This window comes from Heterocephalus glaber, unplaced genomic scaffold, assembly GCF_053883595.1.
Source record: "Heterocephalus glaber isolate CG9 unplaced genomic scaffold, H.glaber_assembly_v1.0 deba00001561, whole genome shotgun sequence".
NCBI classification, from domain to species: domain Eukaryota; kingdom Metazoa; phylum Chordata; class Mammalia; order Rodentia; family Bathyergidae; genus Heterocephalus; species Heterocephalus glaber.
The window spans coordinates 14,157,474-14,179,594 of NW_028258349.1; the positions used below are offsets into that span (position 1 = coordinate 14,157,474).

The following is a 22,121-nucleotide window of genomic DNA, read 5'->3' on the forward strand; positions in this document are numbered from 1 at the left end:
GAGCCTGGCATGGTGACAGAGCCTGGACAGGGACACTACCAGTTCGAATGAGCCCACTTGCCATCTTAGAGAAACCTAGGTTTCATTTTACCTAGGTCACAAGCAGTCCCCAGAGGACATCAGTAGGTCACAGAGGGCATATCAGCAAGACACAAGCCCGCCATTTCTCCGACCCATTCCCTTGAAAGTCTGCCAAAAAACCACTATTTTAAAAAGCCTCGGTTGGCCAGGGATTTAGCTCAGTGACACCAAGCCTGCCTGGCAAGTTCAAGGACCTGAGTTCGATTCCTGGTACCCCCCCAAAAAAGTTTAAAAGCCTCAGCCTGTAAGAGACACCTCTGTTCTGATTGCACAGAGAGGTTCCTTTCAGGTTTAGCAATAAACCTGCTTGGTCGGGCCTGGTGGCACATACCTGTGATCCCAGCCAGCACTTAGGAGGCTGAGGCAGGAAGTTCCCCTGGAGTTCAAGGTCAGCCTGGGCTACATGGTAAGTTCAAGGCCAGCCTGCACTACATAGCAAGACTCTGTCTCAAAAAACGAAAGAAAGCAATATATGAGGGCTGCTGCCTGCCTCAAAAGCACAAGGTCCTGAGTTTGATCCCTGGTACCAAAAAAAAAAAAGCAATAAATGCGCTTGGACTGTCGAATTCTCATCCCTTCTTTCCCACTCAGTGGCACACACCTGTAATCATGGGTTCTCAAGAAGCTGAGGCAGGAGGATTACAAGTTTTACCTGGATAACTTTGTGACTTAGCAAGACCCTGTCTCAAAATTTAAAAACTAAGAGGAGGGGGTGTACCTCAAGAGAAAGGCCCTGTGCTCAATCCAAGTACAAAAAAAAAAAAAAGAGGAAAAAAAATAAAAAAGGAAAGGCATGGTGGCACAGGCCTGTAATCCCATTGCTTGGGAGGCTGAGGTAGGAGAATCTCTATGAGTGTGAGTTGGAGGCCAGCCTGGGCTACATATCGAGATCTTGTCTCAAAAAACCAACCCTAAAAAAATAAAAAAATTTTTTAAATCCCCAAACAGACAAAAAAAAAAGCTGCTCAGCAACAAGCCCGGGCAAGCTCTCCTCCACGCTTTCCTCCTTTCCTTGACTTTGGCATTCTCACTCTAAGTGTGGAGCCTCGGAAAGCCTCTGAACAGAGCAAGAGAGACATGATCTTACTCAGGTGCTCACAGGCTCCATACTGGCTTCTCCTGAAAAAGATAGTGTGGGGGCTGAAGGGAGGGGCAGGCTGCTCTAGAGTCTGGGGCAAGATGGTGAGGGCAGACAGAACCAGGTAGGGCACAGGGCGGGGGCAGGAGGAAGTGGGTAGGTTCTGCCTAGGGAGTGGAGATGGGACAACAGAATTTCCTGATGCAGAGGATGCAGGCTGTAAAGCCGGAGAAATAAAAGATGACTCCAAGGTTTTTCTGAGCAGCTGGAGGATGGCGAGGCCATGAACTGAGACCTGGATGACTGTTGGGTGATCTGGATTAGGGGGAAGATCAGGAGTTCAGCTTTGAATCCTTCCTTCCTTCCTTCCTTCCTTCCTTCCTGGTACCAGGGATCAAACTTGGGTCCTTGCGATTTCTAGTCAGGCGGTGAAACCACTGAGCTAAATCCCCAGCCCATCTTTCTTTCTTTTTTCGAGACAGGGTCTCACTACGTAGTTCAGGCTGGTCTCGAACTTGCACCTATCCTCCTACCTCAGCCTCTCATGTGCTAGGATTACAGATGTGCACTACCACGCCTGGCCAGTTTTGAATATTTACCTTTGAGATACTTATTAATGTAGCATTGCCATTTATATCTGTCTGCTTATTTATAGTTGCCCATCCCAACTACAAGGTCACTTGATAACTGACAAGTATATCACACTCACCACTATATGACCAGTGCCCAGGAGTACAGCTTGCACATAGTAGGTGCTCAATTAACGTTTGCTGCATGAATGAAGACAGACACATCCCCCAAAATGCTCTAGCTTCCCAGTCAGCCAGTACCTGTTCCAGTCTAACCTACCTCCCATGTCTCTTTTTCCCAGCCAGCACTGGGGACTGAACTCAAGCCCTCCCTGAGCTACATCCCTGGCCCTTTTTATTTTTTGAGATAAGGTATTGCTAAATTGCCCAAGAGGGACCTGAACCTGTGACTCTCCTGCCTGAGTCTCCCAAATGCTGGAACTGTTGGTCTGCACCACCACACCAGGCTCCACTGTCCATTTTGTGAGCTCTTCAGGCCTTTGCTCAAATGTCCATCTTCACCATAAAGCCTACCCAGGCTGAAAACTTTGTTTCAGCTTATGTTATTTTCTCCAGAACCTTAACATTTTGTTTGACACTCTTCACTAGAAGATAGTTTCAGAGGTCAGAGATTTTGGTCTGTCTTCTTTATTGACAATGAATAAAACATGGTCTAGCACACAATAGGCTTCCAATATATATATGTATATTTTTGTACCAGGGATTGAACTCAGGTCTTTGAGCTTGCAGGGCAGGCGTCGGAACCACTGAGCTAAATCCCCAGCACTAATATTTGTTGCTTTTGGCAGTGGTAGCACATGCTGGGTGGCTGAGCAGAATGATGGCAAGTTTGATCCCTGCCTAGGCAATTTAGCAATTTAGCGAGACTCTGTCTCAAAAAGATGAAAAGGAGGGCCGGGGATTTAGCTCAGTGGTTCCACTGCCTGCCTTGCAAGCGCAAGGACCTGAGTTTGATCCCTGGTACAAAAAAAAGAAGAAAAGGAAAAAAAAAATTTTTTTTAAAGAAAAGGAAGAAAGGGCCGGGCATTTAGCTTAGTGGTTCTGGCTCCTGCCACGCAAGCTCAAGGTCCCGAGTTCGATCCCTGGTACCAAAAAAAAAAGAAAAGGAAAAAAGAAAAGTGCGAAGTCCCTTGGTTCAATTCCCAGTACCTTCAAAAATAAATATACGAATATATAAATAAATTACTTGCTGCATTTGAATTCTAAATAAGAATGCATTCCACGCCAGAGCAGGTTAATTCTCAGGGTCGAGAACTGCCTTCCGTATCATTCACGAACCGGCCTCGCCCGCAAGCGAATGATGTGCACGTTCACGCGCGAGAACGGGCCCGGCTCGGCTCGTACCCGAGTTGAAGGCGTGGAGAGTTGAATTCTGCGCAGGCGCTGAGCTCCTGGGGGCGGTCTGGGTTCGTCAGGTGCGCGCGCGCGGGAGGGCGGCGGCGGCGGCGCAGTGCGCAGGCGCGGCAGGCACTGCGCAGCCGCAGGCGGCGAGCGGGCTGAAGCAGCTGAAGCGGCGGCGGCAGCGGAGGCTCCGGCGTAGGGGCGGGAGCTGAGGCGGGAGCGGACGGGCTGGTGGTCGAGCGAGAGGCGGCGGAATGGTGGACTACCACGCGGCGAACCAGTCGTACCAGTACGGCCCCAGCAGCGCGGGCAATGGCGCTGGCGGTGGGGGTGGCATGGGCGACTACATGGCCCAAGAGGACGACTGGGACCGGGACCTGCTGTTGGACCCGGCCTGGGAGAAGCAACAGCGCAAGGTGTGCGGGACGGGTTGGAGGGGGGCTTCCGAGGGAGGCCGGGCGCGCTGGGGAGGAGATCGGAGGTCCCGAGAGGGAATTGCAGGGTCTGACGGGAATTAGCGGGCCTGGAGAGGGCTTTGAAGTCCTGAAAAGAAATCGTAGAACTTGAGGAGGGAATTGGGAATGTGAAAAAATAATTGGTGCCGGGGTAGGGAATATGGGAATCTACAAAAAAGAATCAGGAATTCTGGTGATGGTTTGGAGGGTCTGGGGGAACCGAGGAGACGGGAGAGGCTCAAATGGAATTGGGGTCTGAGGCGGGATCCAGGTCAGAGGACGGGTGGGGAGGGCTGAAGAAGACGGAGCCTGGGAAGGTAATTTGTGGGCCCGGGTAGAATTAGGGATCTGGGAGCCCGAATATAGAGGGGATTCTTTGGAATACAAAAAGTTTGAGAAAGATCAGAATTGGGGGAGCCTTAGGCTGGGCGCTTCCAGTAGGGACTAAGAGAAAAATCAGAAGATGGGGGGGCGGGCACAGAGTTGCGGAGTCTGAAGAGGGACAGGAGCACTAGGGAGCTTGGGAATAGAGGAGCTAAGTCAGGGAAAAAATCCAAAAAGACATGGGCTTAGGGTGGGAGAGTGGGTAGGGGTGCTAAGGGAGTGTGGAGGGACTAAGGGTCTGATGAGTTGCTGACGGGAGAAGTTAGAGGCCAGTGAATAAGATGTTTTTGGAGGAATGAGATTTATTTGGGGTGCTTGTGCAGAAAAGAAGAGATAGATGAAAGGAAATGATGGATGGAGAAGCTAAAGGGGACACAGTATTTGGAGGTATTTTAAAGAGGAGTTTCTAGAAAGTTGATAAGGAGGTTGGGAAGTTCAGCGAAGGGTTGAAAGAGCCTGAGGCAAAGGTGAGAATGGTGAGGGGGGAAAGTGCACTGGAATGGCGGATAATGGGAGGGAGGTGAGGTTCAGAAAATGAGTCTCCTTAGAAAGGGAGGGTGTGACGAAGAGACTGAAAAAGGAATGGGGAGTATTTTGGGAAGAGGAGGTGAGCGTCCAGGGAGAATGGTGTTTTTTTTGGTCGGGGAGGGGGTGGTAAAGGGATCCTAAAGCAGAATGCGTTTTCTGGTTTACTTTGGGGTTTGGAAGCAACTTGGGGGACCCACAGGCGTGAAAGGGAGTTCAGAATATGCGCAAGAGGCCCAGGGAGAGTGTTCGTGTGTTGGGGGCGGATAATCCAACATAGATGAGAGAGGGAGCTCTGAGTGATCCGTGAGAGGGCTTGAAGGTGTGGGGGAAGAGCTAAAGGAAGGAGTGTGTTGAGTGGGCGAGTGTGGGGAGGGGGTTATACAGAAGGGTAGTGTGTAAAGAGGGTGGCAAGTACTTAAAGTTAGAAGCATTTAGTGTGTTATGGAGATTTGGATTTTCCTTTCATATATTACTCATCGGCCCTGTGGTCTTGTGCAAGATCCTCTATCTTGCAGAGTAATTCGTAAAATGAGCAAAGATATCAAAAGGACCCTTGGTAATTCCACAAAGGTGGATGTGTATGGACGTGGGGCTTTGGGTGAGGGCCCTGGGGCTGAGGGAGAGGAGGTTGGTGGAGATTTTTCAGGATCATGGGGGCAGACTTTAAAGTGGAGAATGATTGGAAGTGTGTTGTGGGTGGGAGTTGGTGTTCTGGGGCTGGCACAGGCAGCCCAGTCTGGAGGCTGGCAGAGAAAGTAGGAGGAGCAGCTGTTCCAGGGCAGCCTGAGGTGGAGCCAGGCATAACCTTGGCTAAATTACCAACGTCAGCTTGAATGTTCTCATCAGTCCTGTTGGGGGGGTGGTGGTGGTGACAGTGGGTTCTTGGGGTGGTGTCCTTTGCCATTGCCCCACCTACCTCAGGGTAGGCATGTTGAGATAGCTGGCGTTGAAATGCATTTTGAGGGGAAGGGGAGATCAGTCTGGAGCCCCCAACAGTAATTTATTGCTTGAGACAGTGCAAGGTTGTAAAAGGGTGAGGGTTGCCAAGAGGCTTGGAAAATTAGGAGGGGAACAGGAGCCACAGTGTCATTTTTGAGAATGCCTTGGATCTGACTTTTCCATCTCTAAGTGCTTGTGACAATGAGCCCCAGCCCTTTTTTCTCAGGTAGTGCTAGTAGGAGACCTTCCTTTTCCTGTCTTCTACTACTACCCAAGTGCCTCTGTTTGCTAGCTCTGTTCTCCTCCCTCTTGAGAGTTAGGGTGTGTCTTTCTTCGTGGTTAGTCTCCCTTGCTCACAGGGTGAGGCTGCCACACTGAACCCTGGGCGGGAACTAGGTCTCACCAGAACCCCAAGGCCTCCATGCATTGTGGCCTTCTCCTTCCTACTCCCCAGCTCCCTTCCTCTGGGGCCAGGCAAGTTTGCAAGTAAGGGTGGCTCACAGTGTTCTCTAGAACCAGCTGCTTTAAATTCTCAGTAAGGATCAGGATCTAATATGCCCTGCCTTATATCTGTTCCAGCAAATATTTACACTTAGCTGTTCTATAGGGGAAAAGTATTGCTGCACCTCTGTGCCCTTTCCCCTGTGGGGTCAGGATCCTTTATGACATGGGGAAGGAGTAATGGAAAGGAGTACAGCGTTTTGTTCTGTTCTCTTCCAGGAGAACCTTTCACCCTCATCCTATATGGGCTGGCTGGTCTTTTTCTATGTTGTAATGTTTCTTTAGGGAATGACAGATTGCTCTGCTTGCCTCTCCAAGGCCAATCCACTGGGCATAGAAGGAGTGACGGTCTTGTACATGCATAGTCATATACTTTGAATTCTGGGTCCAGAACAGCTGCAGTAGGGTTTGGCCCAACTGAGTATGTGTCTCACGTCTAACTGAATGCCCTTTGCTCTGACTTCTAGGGGCCCCCTAGAACTAAGCCATTATGTAAATAAGTAGGTTATGCAACAGTTTTTACATGGGAAGGTTTGGAATATTTTCCTGGGGGGATGAAGAAAGACTGGACTGGTCTTTGAGGAAAAAAAATATGTCCTGGATTCAGGTGATCCTCCCTCCTTAGCCTCCAGAGTAGCTGAGATTACAGGCATGTGAGTAAATTCTTGAGCAATTACAGTCCTCAGTACCCATCTCCAGTTTCTAAAAGGGGCCTGAGTAGCCTTTCCACACCGCCCCACTTTCGTGGAAGGCTGAGATCTTTTGACAGTTACCCCATGACTTCTCATCACAGCAGGAGGACAGACCTTGTTTGCTAAGCCTGTGTGTTTACAGAAACATCTTTATTTGCAGGGCCTCTGTTTAGACCCCGACCTTTGGCTAGGGCTCTTTTAGGTGTGAGTTAATTATTTGAAAGTTCTGATTTTGTGTTTCTCCAAGTAGGTCTTGTCTTTTCTTTCTTTTTCTTTTCTTTCTTTTCTTTTTCCTTCCTTCCTTCCTTCCCACCCTCCCTCCTTCTCCCTTCCTCCCTTCCTCCCTCCCCCCCCTTTCTTTCTTGCTTTCTTTCTTTTCTTTCTTTCTTTCCCCAGTGATGGAGGCCCTAAAATAGCCATCTGTTATTTTGTTCCATTACTCTTGTTTGCCTTTTAGGACCCAGCTAAAAGAAGTTTAGGAGTTTTTAAAATTGAATAACACACTTAGAAAAAAAAGATACCAGTTGTTCTCCAGAAATAAGTGTATAAATATGTGAAAGGGGCAAGTATACTCTGCATGCCCTCTTGGGAGAGGTATGGGGAAAGCTACTCAGCTGCTAGCATTCTGTCCCTTCCCTCAGAACATGTTGGTTTAGATTGACTTTTCTAATGACCGAAGAAATAGGTACTGGAGGATGGCCTGGGGGCTCAAGGCCCAACACTCCTGGTTGGGAGTTGAGATCTGACAGCTGTGGAGTGGTGCCTGCTACTTCACCTAATTTTAGGCAGTTCAGGGTGTGGGCCTGGGATTGCCCTTCGCCCCTTGAAACATCCACCCTGCTTCTGGTTTCCCAGACCAACAGGGAGGGTACTTTCGCACCAAGGAGCTGACTCACTTTCCATTTAGAACTAATGCTACAAGCTGTCATTTAATGGTAGCCAGTCTCTAGGCCTCAAATGGGCTCCCTTGTTGGAAAGTTAGGTAAAAATGCTGGAGGAGGGCCGGGGATTTAGCTCAGTGGTTCCACCACCTGCCTCGCAAGTGCAAAGTCCCGAGTTCCATCCCTGTACCAGAGGGGAGAAAAAAAAAAAGTTGGAGGAAATAATCCAGGAAATGAGGTTGAGTCTTCATGTCCAGGTGAGATGCAGTCAGGGAGTCAGTTAAAATGCAGCCTTGTAGCCAGGTGTGGCGAACACCTGTAATCCCACAACTTGGGAGGCTGAGGCTGGAGGATCTCAAAAGTTCAAGGCCACCTGGGACGACAAAGCAAGACCTTGTCTCAAAAAACCAAAAAAGGAAAAGAAAAGAAAAGAAAAAGGTAGCTTTGTACTCTCAACATGTCCTCTTAATCAGAATGGGGCACGGGAGCAGGGACCAGCCTGGATTCTAATCTAACTAAACCTCTGTTTGGACACATTATCCAGTCATGGCAGTCTTTGGCCAGACAGCACCCTTTTCAGAGTTAACTGAGTGCGTAGCACAAGTTATCTGCCAGTGCTATCTAGCAGATCACAGCAGGGAGAGTGGAGCCAAAAAAGAATTGATTTGGGTAGGCCCAGGGAATTTGAGACTGTTGATGAACACTTAAGGCTTTTGCTATATTGATTTATAGTGTGCTGGGAACTGCACAAGCTTTTGACCACATCTTAGGGTTGTTCTTCAAAAACATAATCTCTGCTGCTCCTATGTTTTGAAGGGAAGAAAGGAGGGAAAATTAGCAAACAGCTATTTTGCTTTAGTACCCCTTGCTTATTCAAGTTTCTGAATAGCCAGAATATCAACATGTTGATCTCCTTCCTGGCATTTAGTATATTTTAGATCAGTGTTTCTTCCAGCTTTACCCTTGTTGTCTTTACTCAGTGATGTCCATATTCTCAGCTGTCACACTGAACTCCCTTCCCTCAGTTTCCTTCCATTCCCTTTCCCTTTATTTATGTATTTAGTTTACAGACTAACAAAACACTCATGTTACCTTGTTTAGACTTCTCCTCTCCTTTTCTTTTTTCATGGAAATAAGAGGCAAGTGATAGCAAGTTGGTAATTCAATGGCTGAGGGAACTGAAACACTGACCTATTAAAGGATAGACGGAAGTCTCTTCTTGAACAGATACAAATACCATCATCCATGCAAGTGTGAAAGAAGTCTTTATTTCATGGGTAGTTTGAGAGCCCAAGATTAGTCTCCTTTAGGACCCGTTTAAACTTTGAAACATCAAAGAAGAGTTATAAGGAAACTTAGTTTTACAGTGTTGGCAGTGTAGGCGCCAGAATTTGTTATAGAGTGTCTGAAAGTGGCTACGAGTATCACTTACTTTTCTTCAAGAAGGTTTATGAGTTACATTTTAGTCTGTATCCCAGGTATCAAGGAGTGTAAGGTTCATTGAATTAAAGAGAAACCTAACCGTTGTGAATTCCAGCCTCCACTTAAAAGATTGATGGGGCGGGGGGGCAGGTGGTAAACCAGCTGGCTGGGAAAGAAAGGACCGGAATTTTCTAGAAAGTTAAATCATTGTATACAATTTTATCCTAGTCGAGAGTCTTCCTGGCATTATAAAAATCCCCGAGACATTTGTCTTGGTGTTGTGCCTTTTTTGGTTGTGTTCTTTCATCTCCCCTCTTCCTTTGTAAACAACAGAGGCATTAACTTGGAATGTCCATGGAAAGTCTAAAAACTGCTTGTGGTAACATGGTTGCCTTCCATTTCATTTAACCTGCAGTTACTCTGAAAGAGGCCAGTGACCCTTTCCTTACATTTGATATATTGAAGTGTTATCTAAAAGCCAACAGATTGGATTTACTTGGGATTTGTTATTTGCCACCTGTTGCTGGCTCCTGCCTTCCTGGGATGGAGACCCTCTCCATACACACACACACCTCTCTCCTTAAGAGTGAGGGACCATGGGCCAGGCGTGTAGCTCAGTGGCACCGCGTCTGCCTGGCAAGCGCAAGGTCCTGAGTTCAATCCCCAGTACCGCCCCCCCCATAAGAGGAGCATATTTTTTTAAGACTATGTAGCCAGTTGGCCTTGAACTGGTTTTTTTTGGTATGGGGGATCAAACTCAGGACCTTGTGCTTGCAAGGCAGGTGGCGGAACCACTGAGCCAACTCTCCAGCCCTGGTATCGAACTGTTAATTCTCCTGCCTCAGCCTCCAGAGTACTGGCATGTACCACCATTCCCTGCTCCAGCCAGACCATTCTGTCTATGCTGGTCTCTGCTTCTTCAACATCAGTGTGATTTTTTTTATACTCACTTTTTATATATTTAATAGTTATCATTAAGTCAATTTGAATTTTTAATGTAAATGTTAAAGGGAAAATTAATGTGAATATGGTAAATGGAAAACCTAGCTTCCCTGGTCATAAATAGAAAGAAACTGCAAAAATTAGCATATTGAAAGCAAAATAGCCGGGCGTGGAGGCCAACGCAGGAGGATCCCTGTGAGTTCAAGGCCACCCTGAACTACATAGTGAGACCCTGTCTCAAAAAAAACAAAAAAAAGAAAGCAAAACAGCTAGGAAGCTTTGGCTTCTCCCCTTGTTAAAAAGAGATTGGCATGTGATGCTGAGGTGCTAAAGACCCCCAGTACCAAGCTGAGACCTTTTCTTTCAAGTCCCAGGTTTACAAGCGAATCAAAAGGATTAACCCTCTCAGTATGATGTAGTATGTCGATAATTTTTAAAATCTCCCATTGTGTACGCCACACTTTGAAAAACTCTCTGACTGTGGAAACGTCTGTGGAGGGAGGCAGGGCATTGACTTACCTGGGACACGTAGCCCCTTGCCCTTTGCAATATCCTGCCCTACTAGAATTGAACATATTACTCATGGTTGGATGTTAACTTTGTCCATCTTTACTTTCAAGTGTTAGGGCTTTTTTTAGGTTTTGATTTTTTAAGAAACCAGACCACATTGTAAATGTAAGTATTGTGGGTTTTATCACTTGCTCCTCATGCAGCTTTTAAAAGGCTGCAGTTTTCTTAAAGTTTTGCTGCTCCCATCAATAAAGCATACTGCTGTCCCATGGTATATTTGAGCCCTACATTCTGAAAGGAAAGTGGTATTCTGCTGCTGGGTTAAGAAAGGCTTATTTAAATGTTTTTCTCCCAGATCTCAGAGCAGAACACATTCCTTGTTTTCCAGTCGAAATGGACAGGGAGCAGGAGTTGCAAGTGGCAGTTACGGCCCTGTGGAACACGGTGAAGTTGACTTGGGAAATATCATTGCCGGTGTTGCAATGATTGAATGGGATGCTAGAACACAGCAGTACAATAGCATTTGTGTGTTGAGCTTCAGACAGGAATAAAGAAGACTTTGTGGTTTGTTTTATGCTTTTTAGTTTCCCCCCAAAGGTGTAGGGTTGAGTGATGTCTGTTGCTGGCTTTCTAGTGGGTTTTTCTTTTCATCTTTTACCCCCCTGTCTGATGGCTTTTGGGTGTGGGTGGAAGCCACAGTGGATCGGAAATAGCCAATATATCTTACTCCTCCAAGTCCAAAGGGAGAGCAAGTTTGGTTTTAATCTCCTAAAAGCCCAAGATAAAGAGTTTCTTTATTTCACCTTCTGAGTAGTAATGACTGATTTCAGTTCTAAGAACGTCTTAATTAGCAGCATCTAGAATGAGGGCATGACAGGAAGTGAAATAAATGCATACCTTTCATGTGCTTCGTTTTGGTGGTGGAGAAAGACCAGTTTGAGGTTGGAAGGAGGTTTGCAGGTGATTCCCACTCCAGGTATTACTGGGACATTGTTTGAGGGGGGTGCCACTGTAAGAGGAGGTAAGGGTCTGTACCTTGAATTATCAGAATAACAGGCCTTCCATGGCCAAGAACCAAAGGCAGTGCTAGAAGCTGACTTCCTTCTGTTAAGGTGTAAAAGGTTAATGTATCGGTCCTCTGTGATCTGTCTAAATCTGGGTGTGAGTAACAGGTGTTTAGTTTACCATAGAAACTGTGTTGCCTGCTTACTGTTTTGGGGAGTGCCACCATGCCCAGAGACAGGACTAATGCAGTGTTGGGTCCCTGGGCTGAAAAAAAGTTGCTGTCCACTGGGTGTGGTGGCACATGCCTTTAATCCCAGCACTCCAGAGGCTGAGGCAGGAGGATTGCCACAAGTTTGAGGCCAGCCTGGGCTAGACAGTGAATTGAAGGCCAGCCAGAATTATAGACTGAGACCCTGTCTCAAACAAATAAACAAAAAGCTGCTGCAGTCAGGCGGTCTGAGATAACACCCTCATTCATAGTGGCCATCTTGGGAAGGAGGATAGAGGTCTCTGTCCTCTGGTGAGACATTGGGCCAGTCCACTACTTTATTGATAAAAGCGGTGTGCATTTGAAGCAGCTGATGACTTTGTGACCAGTCCATGTGCTTTTTCCCCTAGGCCAGTGATGGGGAACCTTTTAGTGCTTTCAATGATAACATCCACTTGTGCCATAGGTACGCCACCACTGCTCTAGGCATTTACAGTTGGAATCTCAGCTATGTGACTTATTAATAGTAGGGCAAAAGGCAAAATGTATCTGCATCTTTTGCCTGATTTCACAAACATTGACAATAAAAAGAACTCTAAAGTTTCCATCAAATCTGAAGTACAAGTAACATTTTTTTAAAAATCCACATGCTCCCAACTCTGTCAGTAAATAAACTTTTCTTCCTATCACTCCCCTCCTTTACTTTAAGAAAAGGAGTGGCTTTCCATTAAGCTATATGTCTGAAACTATTAAGTGCTTCCACAAAGTACCTCTTTAGCTGTTACTGGATCTGGCTTGTATTTTTTGTTGTTGTTGTTGTTGCTTGCATTTGGAAGGATCAGGTTGTCTTTGTTGTTTCAGTTTTTACTTTAAGACTTGTATGATCTTCCAGTTCTGGCCTATGAAGTAAACTTGGTTCCAAATCCAAAAGGTCTGGAAGCAGCCAACTTGCCAGGCTGGTTTTAAGGGCAGTCTGATGAATCGACCCTTCTTACAGGCTGTCTGCTAACCAGTCATGATTCAGATTTTCAAGTCCTGGAAAGTATCCAGACAGTAAACATCACCAGGACTGTGAGGCTCGCCCTTTCTTTCTTTCTTTTCTTTCTTTCTTTCTTTCTTTCTTTCTTTCTTTCTTTCTTTCTTTCTTTCTTTCTTTCTTTCTTCCTTCCTTCCTTCCTTCCTTCCTTCCTTCCTTCCTCTCCCTCTCTCCCTCCTTCCCTCCCTTCTTTCCTTCCTTCCTTCCTTCCTTTGCTGCCAAGACTGTGCTGGAATTTGACTTGCTATTAAACAGAAAGGCTTGTATCACGATGTCTTTTTCAGGATGTCGGCTTTAATCACCTACCACTGTATCTCGGGACAGGGTGAGAGGAAATACCTAGGCCAGTTAGGGAAGGGTCTTCTTGGCAATTTTTTTTTTTTTTTTTTGTACCGGGGATCAAGCTCAGGTCCTTTCGCTTGTGCAGCAGGTGACGAAACCACTGAGCTAAATCCTTGGCCTTTCTTGGCAATTTTTTGAAGCTAGTTTTTCCTCTCCCTTTGTAACTTTTCCTATCTCAACCACAAGGGACAAACCGTAGAAGAGAATTCAGGCGTTTCAGAGCTGTTAAACAATTTAGGGGTGATTAGTTATAGGTTACAGCTCAAAGTTGCAGAAGATAAGGGAGAGGGAGCAGACCCTCTGCTCCTACCCTCTGAACAGAACCACCGCCTAGATTTCAGAGGGAACAAGCTTTGACCACAAAAACAACAGACTCACAGTGCCCTGAGTTCTCTGAGCAGCTACTTGAGAGTTGAGAAAGTTCTGGGTCTCTTTAATAAACAAGCACAGAACAATCCTTGCCAAATACGGCCTGCTCTGGGGCCACAGGGTTAGCTTAGGAGACAAGTTTTGTGCCTAAAAATAAGTGCATGTTCCTATCAGACATTCCAAGCATAGTTTAAACATGAGACTTCAAGCTCTGTGAGTTCAGTTATGTGAGACTGTGAGGGTCTTTGGGCAGTGACCACCAAGGAAGTCAGATGACCAAATGCCAACTATCTTCCATCTCTTTTTGGTGGTACCAGGGATCAAACTCAGGACCTTGTGCTCAGGAGGCAGGCGTGGTGCCCTCCGGCCCTCTTTTTTATATGTTTTTGATCTGTTGATGAGGAGGCAGACAAACATCTAAATAATAAAATAACTTCAGGTAGGATTAGGTGCTATAAATTAAATAGTAATAGCAGCTAGTATTTTGCTTTTGCAAGACACTATTTCAGGTGCTTCACATGAACTGACCGACATATGGCCACGAGATATAGCTCACCTCCTGAGGTGGGTGTTATTACCTTTGCAGAATGCATGCAGAAATGGACTCCTGGACAGTTAAAGCACTGGCCCAGGTGACAGTGCCAGGACTTCAGCCTAGAAGGGTCAGCTTCAAGTTTATGTCTTATTTCTACACTTCACTGTATTCCAGTGACCAGGAATGGTTTTGGGAGAGGGTGGTGAGGGCAGGAGGGTGCAGAGTGGGTACATTAACTGGAGAGGAAGGTCTCTGAAGAGATGGGATTCAGCGGTTCCCTAATGAATGAGGAAGAGAGAACCAGGAGAGCACTAGGGAGGGCTATTCTCATCAGTGGGAACCTGAGTGCAGAGGCCCTGAGGAGGAGAGGGAAGGCCAGACTCGCCAGAACAGGGCAAGGGGAAGAGATGGGCACACCCAGATCTCAGAGTTTGGTTGTTAAAAGTGCTAAGGAGGGCCGGAGATTTAGCTCAGTGGTTTCGCTGCCTGCTGCGCAAGCGCAAGGACCCGAGTTCGATCTCCGGTACCAAAAAAAATAGTGCTGAGGTCTAGATTGAGTCCAGTAACTCAGGAGCCTCATGGTTCCAGAACTCTGGCACTGTACCCCTTTCTTCCCAGGCCCCCTGGACAGGCCAAACCAGACTTCTAAAGTGGAAAGTCTAGGACTGCAGAACATTAAACCAAAAGCTTCAATTATCTCTGTCATCATTGCTGCAGTAGGCACCTGTGTTTGATTAAAGCCTTGGTAACTTTTGAATTCAGTTTTACAGCACTGTACTCATGGTTTTGTAGTGTACTCTTTCAGAAAGCTTAACTTCTATTATGTGAACAAGTTATGGCCCCCTCTGATTCTACAAAGAAGCTTTTTCTACCTGAGATGCCACTTGGCTTTTTTTAAATGTTGAATATCCCTACTCAAAGTTAGAAGCCTGATTTTTTTTTTTTTTTTTGGTACCAGGGATTGAACTCTTGTCCTTGCGCTTGCAGGGCAGGCAGGCAGTGGAACCACTGATCTAAATCGCTGGCCCAGAAGCCTGATTTTTAAGCTGGCTTTCCTGCTAGGTCCCCTCCCTCTTTGTTAAATTCCTCTTCTATCTATTCATTATTTCCTTTGGTCAGGTGGAGGTAGGGTGGCTCTGGTTCAGAGAGACAGACATACAGGGTGATTCACTCTGAGGCATTCAACTTTCTGTACAGTACTGAAAACCAATCCAAGAACTCATGGATTTCACTAGACCTGTGGCGCCCCATTTGAAACTGCAGCTTGTCAGACTAGTTCTGTAGCTTTTACTCAGAGAGGGAGGAGCAGTGAAAGCTTTGGGGTATCCTTAGCATTCCTGCCTCCAGCCTGGGCGTGCCAGTCCTGTAATCCAGCACTCTGGTGGCTGAGGCAGGAGGATGGGAAGGAGTTTGAGGCCTGCCTGAGTTACACACTGAGTTCAAGGTCAGCCTGAACTATGCATTGAGATCTTGTCTCAAGAAACCACACACACAAAATAGCATTCCTACCTATACAGAGCATCCAACAAGAAGTTCCTCAAATCGATTGTATTATGAACTTGGACTGGGATTCTCCCTGCCCTACCCTCAAGATCTGATAGCAGATATCTTCCCTGTCAACAAGATACAAAGGGCAATTGAATAAGTCTGTCTGTAATGGCACAGCCATTGCAGCTGCTTTGGCTGGAAAGAAGATGGCAAGGTTTTCACTCTCCTGGCAGCATACCCCTGTAAACTTGTTAAATCTTTTTTAAGTAGCTGTATGGGGGGGGGATTTATCCTCATCCCCTGAAATACGAAAATAAAACTTCTGCTTTATAAAATTGATTCAGAGTGGGGAAAAAAAAACCTATGGCAATGGAAAATGTGTCAGATTATATTGAGTCTTACCCTGTGTTTGGGATACAGCTCTTAAGTTTCCATGGTGGGTGGCTTATTATGCATTCATACTGAGCTGAACCTGTTTCAAGTTGTTACAGATAGAAATGGCTTTGTTGGGGCAGAGCTGCCTCTTTCTATCACACTGTAAAGACGTGGAGGGTCCTTTGAAAGTTGCCTCTTGGGTAGCAGGATGACTATTGCTGTCTGCTGACCAGAGTGGGTTTCCATTTCACAGCCAACCAGCTTCTCATGTAATATGAGTTGGGGCTTCGTGGACTCTGGAGTCCAGCACTAGGTAGAAACATGACCGCCAGGGCTAGACAACAGCCCTCACTGGGCCTCTCTGCAGAGCAGGGCTCTACGCTGTGCCTTTGGGGGTATGAGAGAAACCGGAGACTTGGCCCATGCTCTCAAGGAGCTCACGGTGTGGTTGGGGAGAAAGCAAAGGCACATGAGACCTCAGAAGGACACTAAGAAGCACCCTGACAAGCCCACAGCACTGTAGCCGTGTCCTAGGAGAGGAAAGGGGTGAATAAGGGCAAGTGGGATCTGTCATGGAAACATTCATAAAGGAGGTGAGTGTGTAGGAGGGTTGGGCCTTTGCTCAGCTGTGGGAGGTTTAGAGGAGGCAAGTGTAAGAGGGTCCTGTTTGCAACCAAGTATAGCAACCTCTATCAGGTAGTCCTACGAGTTTTTCCTCACAATGTGCATTGTCTTTGGGGAGCTTCAGGTTTTAAGGGTGTGTACCATGCTCATGCTTAGCCCTCCTGTGGACCTCTGAATATCAAGACCCAAGTTCTGAATCCAAGTCTCTCACGGGTCCTGCTGCTTTCCCAGACAGAGTAGGTGGTCAGCCTTGCTCTCTCTGCTTGAGAGTCTGCTCCGTCTACCATTTGAGATGTTTGCTGTCCCCTTGCTGATGGTTTTCTCAAAATAAGCACGATTTCAAACAAAGGAACAGGAGAGACTTATGTCCCAGGGTCTCTTCAAGCCCTGTGCCTCGGTATCTCCTCAGAGTGTGTGGGGTTGCACATTGCCTCCTGCTCCCAGTGACCGCTCTTACTGGGAATGGCTGTTCTGTCCCGAGAGCCCAGAGATGCCGGCAGGTGGCTGCTGGATGTGCCTCAGGTAGTATGCTGTCCCTGTGTCAAGGGTAGCCCAGCATTGTACTCCTTCAGAATATATTCTTGCTAATCCCCCATGTGTTACTCTTTTTAAAAATAAATGGCTTTAGAGCTGGCTTGTGGAACTTTAGAGTTCCTATCCCAGGAAATGCTTCACTTTTTTCTTTCTTTCTTTTTTTTTTATTAACAACATTCATTCATTTGCTCATGGCCAAATATGTGACTCAAGTACTGCAATGCTCTTGATGTCCTTTCCCAAAATTTAACATCCTCAAGCTGCATTCTTGCCATTGTGAGATTAGGTTAGCATAGGTAGCCACACCTTTCCTTTCCCATGTGATTTCAGGTGGGTTCCCTCCCACTGCAGATGTTGCATGAAAACTAAGATATAGTTCAGCTCAAGAAAGTGAAATAGTGACTGAATCTTCCAGTAGAACCTGGCCTTCGTCTTTTAGATTGCCTGGTATTGATAGATAGATTTACCATAGAGGGATTTGGTGAAGGTGGCAAGTGTCACCTAGATTGAGCTAATCTCTGTGGCCTGATGCCATTGGGGAGATAGGGCTGGAGGATATTAGCCCAGCCAGTTTCTGTTTCCTTCTCTGCCTCCTTGAGGCTTCCAGGCAGGGTCTTATTAGGTGCTTCTCCCTCCCCTGCTTTTCTTTATTTTTTGGGACAGGTTCTATGTAGTTCAAGTTGGCCTTGAATTCACTGTAGTCCAAGCTAGCCTTGAATTTGTGTGACGATCCTCCTGCCTCAGCCTCCTGAGTGCTGAGATTGTAGATGTGTGGACCTTCCCCCCACTTTTCCCTTTTTTTGAAAGCATAATGTTAGGGAGGTGGGCATTCATTGAAAAGAGAATTTGGAGTTGATTACTTGTAGTTGGGGAATGTGTTGCTTCACCTCCATTTGAGAGAGGTTTCTGGGGGAGAAGCTGCAGAAAATGCAGGTCAAAGTTTCTTGCATGAACACAGGATCTGCAGGACAGTTGGCTCAGCTGGTGGGTTAGCAGATAGCAGCCTGCACAGTGGCTCAGATGACGCTGGGATATGAGCTGTCTCTACGCCCAGCAGCTGCACCCTGGGAGGCAGTGTTGAGCACCACAAACACCTGTGGGAAAGTCCTTTTGGTAACCCTGTGTCCACTTCAGGTCAGGAGGCAATGAAAGGTATGGGAGGGGAGCAGGGAGACAGACCTGGGCTCTCTTCTTCCTGTACCTCTCCCCCAAGGGCTGCCTGCCCTGGGCAAGTCTCTGTCATCCTCTGAAAAGGGGCATCCTTCTACCTCACAAGATGATTTTGAGACTAAACGAAATATTGTGTGCAAAGCATTTGGCACAGTGCCTGGCACATTGTAAGTGCTCAATAATTATTTCAGCAGCTTCCATCCTGCACCCAGGTGTGGTCAGCTGTTGTAGTCTCCTCTTCAAAGAGGTTGAAAGCACCTCCTGAAATGTGCAGCGCAGTGGAAAACCCAAACATCTACCCCCTTTCCTGAAGTTTTCCCCCAGGGAGTTCCAGAGCCTAAACCCAGCCAGCAACTTCAAAGGAGCATCCTCCATCAAGTGGCAACACGCACTTGGGCTGCAAGTGACACAGTGTAGTCCTTCCCAGCTTCTGCATCCATCTGGGCCTCGTTATCTGGGAAGTGGCTTCTTGTTTCAGAGTTTTGAGCCCTGAATGGTTTTGTGTCTGGATGAGCATAGGCAGTGCCAGGAAGGGTTGTTTGGAAACTTAAGTTTGCCATCAGCTGAGGGGATTTTTCCCTGGGTCTCCTCCTTTTTCTGTCCCTTCAAAGCAAAGCAGAGCACAGAGCACAGCAGAGCAAAAATTTCTGTAGACTCAAGTTAGAAACAACCCACAGCCTGGAGTCTACCGCCTTCTCTTCAGCTGCTAACTGATGTGGAAACAGGAAGAACTTCCCACTGATAACCCCAAAATAACTGCCCAGAAAAGCTGTCAAATGGGGCCAAGAGGTACGCAGGAGCTTGTACTCAGGAACCTGTGTCCAGCTGTTGACCCTGAATGTGGGACTCTCTGGATGACCTAGAGGAGCCATGTCCCTACCAGGTCTACTTCCCCATGGTACTTCTTACGCCTGTGACTCCATTCTTTTCTTCTTCCTCCAGGGCCCCCCTTTCCCAGGATCACTTCCTGATGGCATTCCTCAGTTTAGCCCCTATCCCCCCCAAAAGCAATCAAATTCACAGCCTAATAAGGCAAAAGAATGAGGAGAATGTCCGCCTCCCAGCCTCTCCCCTAACAGGGCTCAGGCCTGCAGCAAATTTGGAAAAAGTTACAGCAGAGTGACAACTGACTGGGGGATGGGGGACAGCAGGGCAGCCTTTTTCAGGAGCTCCCATTGTTGGTGGCAGCCAGGACCCTGAGGGAGGGCCACCCGGCTTGCTTTTTCCAAATCAAGCTGTTGACACCCCTCTAGCATAAAAACGTGTGTGGAAAGTACAGCCTGTGTCAGCTGCACCTCCAGTTGTGGGATTTGCATGCCAGGAGAACACAGAGTACAAAGGGAAGTCTGCAGTGGGAGCCCTCACCGAGCATCTGAGCATCTCCCCTCAGCAGTGTGGGGACTGTGCAGATCCAAACACTTTTTTTTTTTTTTCCTCCAAACACTTCTTAACTCTGAGATGAGCAGTTTTCTTCCCCCGACTCTCCCAGGGCTAAATTATCACCGGTGTTAATTTTTTGTTTTGGTACCGGGGATTGAACTCAGGTCCTTGTGCTTGGCGCAGCAGGAAGCGAAACCACTGAGCTAAATCCTTGGCCCATCGCTGGTGTTAATTAAAACTTGTTAACGTTTAGATAGACTGAGCCCCCCCCCCCAAAAAAGGCCCCCAAAACCTTTCACCCCTCCTACATCATTATCCCAGGCAAGTCAGCCCTCTCTGAAACACTTTCCATTCTGGACTGGATGAGGTGGTGGGGGAGAAAAGCCTCTTTGTGATGGGAGCCCTGCAGGAGGAGCCCACTGGGCCAAACCTTCCATTTGTTTTGGAAGGTCAAGCTTCATAATTAACCTGAATGCTGGAGGAGGGGTTGGAGGAGACAGAACAGGGCCCAGGGATGTACCAGGTCTTTCAAATTGCTAATTATCAGCAAGCATGAGGTCATCTGTAAATATATCTATTTCCTTAGCTTGTAATTAAGGTACTCATTAAAAAATGCAGGGGTGTGTGTGTGTGTGTGTGTGTGTGTGTGTGTGTGTGTAAAACACAGAAAGCTTTTGTTTTGACCTGACAGGATGGCTCAGAACAGGCAAGACTCAGGCACAGGGCTAGTTTCCTGTCTTAAGAGCCTTTACAGGAAATTCACTGTGAACAATATTGGTGACCCTCCCAAGGAGGCAAACCTGGGGTGATGTCATTGTTTGAGGCTGTCACCACCAAGCCTCTGGCCTTGAGGGAGGAGGGTTATGGGATTAAAAAATAAGTTTTTGAGTGTGTGTTTAGCTGTCTCTAGAAGAAACAGGTCAAGTAAAAAGCTGAGTGAGGGAGAAATCACAAGGGAGGGTCCTGGAAATATTCTTAGCTTAGACTTTCCTTGTTTTTCTAAATTAAAAAAAAAAAGTCCTTACTATGCTTGCTCCTTGAAGTGCTGGTGCTTTTTTGGAGACAAGTCTTTTCTGAGCCATTTCCCATTTAGTGCTTTGGTTAAGTAGCTGTTATAGTGTGGAATTTGTCACCCACAGGCAGTGTAGCAAGTAGTTAGGCACTAAGCAACCACTTACTCTGTCTTTAGGAATTACGGAAACTGACACACACGACTAGTTTGATATATCTGCTTCTTCCATGAAAAAAAAATTTTGGAAAGCTACCCAGTGCCAACGAGTTGGCATCTATAAGTTGTTAATCTTCCCATGTGCCTCCAGGAACCGTCTGGACTGTTTCCGAAAAAAGGACAAGCTTTGCATCTTGTCATTTTTCCACTGGCTGGAAGTCTAACAGAAAGGCATAAACACAATCTTAAAATGAAAGCAACAAAAATAAACTCCAAGCAGCCCTGCATGAAGACATTAATGCAAAATATGCAAGCTGGCTTACTATTTATATGGCAGAAGGCAGTCATAAGAAGATCCAAGCTTGGTTAAGGAAAGTTATTTCTTTTGAGGTGCCTGTTCCTTAGAATTCCAAATAAACTATAGTCGATTACTCAGATGACGCTGTAATGTGGTGTCTCCTTTCATGCTTTGCATAGTCTGTTTTTCTTGATGGAGCCATTGGCCTTAGAAATGCTAATGCAAGATCCAGATACAGTTAGAGTGCCACCCTTCCCTAATATCCCAACAGCTTTAGAAGGAAGTTTGAGAATGAAAGAAGAGAACCATGCATATTTCCTGTAGTTCACATCCTGTGATCTGTTAATATTTTTTCCCCAGTATTGGGAATTAAACTCAGGGTCTTTGCACTAAGCTACATTCCCAAGATATAAGAGAAATAATACAACTCTCAACCTGCTAGATGTCAGATACACTGAGTTTGGGTTCTCCAGAATCGAAGAATGAGTTCTAAGGAACAACAGAGGTTAAGAGTAAGAAATATTTATTGAAAGAGATAGTTCCTGAGAGACCTGAAAGTGGGTTGCCAACTTCTCAAAGGTACCCACTTCTCAAAGGGCGTTTTATGGAGCAGAATCACAAGGTGGATACAACGTGGGTCAACCAATAAGATTACAAGCATAGCTGCTTAGGTAATATTGATCCAATGGGGAAGAAGGTCACACAGCAAGTGTACATGGAAAGAACAAAGACCTTCTTTAGGAAGGGATAGATCAGGAGGTCCTGGTCACCCACCAGAGTGACTGATGTTTATCTAGACTTTGGACCAGGTGATACCATTTATCTTATCCCCTGGGGTGGTATGTAGGCCTGGTCTTTCTGTTTTTATCTCAAGGCCTGGCCTCCAGCAGATGGGCCTCCAACAACAGTTGTAATGTGTCCTCATCTTCTGCACTGACTCCCTCGAGGGCCTATCCCTGTCTGACTGCCTATAATATTTCTACCTAATTTAGCTGTCTATAATACCCAGACTTTATTTTGAGACAAGGTTTCACTAAGTTGCCCAGGCCAGGCTCAAACTTGCAGTCCTCCTGCCTCAGCCTCCAGGAGTACTAGAATTACAGGCATGTGCCATCACACCCAGCACAGTCCTGGGTGTTTGGTTCTTGATTTGTGGTTTCATAGGGTTGAGCAGCCACCTCTGTATCCAGCCTTTCCTTACTTCCTGGGTTAGAAACTGTTGCTGGGGAGGAATGACAGATGTAG

At 46.6% G+C, this 22,121-nt stretch overlaps 1 protein-coding gene across 6 annotated transcripts in view; it reads left to right on the top strand.

Annotated features, from left to right (window-relative positions):
• The first annotated feature begins 3,210 nt into the window (after positions 1 to 3,210).
• The window catches only part of Actn4 (actinin alpha 4), a 71,796-nt gene continuing 52,885 nt past the window's right edge, over positions 3,211 to 22,121 (top strand). For 5 of the 6 annotated variants that reach the window (XM_004859057.3, XM_004859060.4, XM_004859058.4 and 2 more), the window contains exon 1: positions 3,219 to 3,506. In XM_004859057.3, coding sequence (XP_004859114.1) covers positions 3,345 to 3,506 — 162 coding nt within the window. In that variant the 5' untranslated portion in view covers positions 3,219 to 3,344. Of the gene's footprint in view, positions 3,507 to 22,121 lie in introns of all 6 variants that reach the window. The other variant, XM_004859059.4, reaches the window with a different exon arrangement.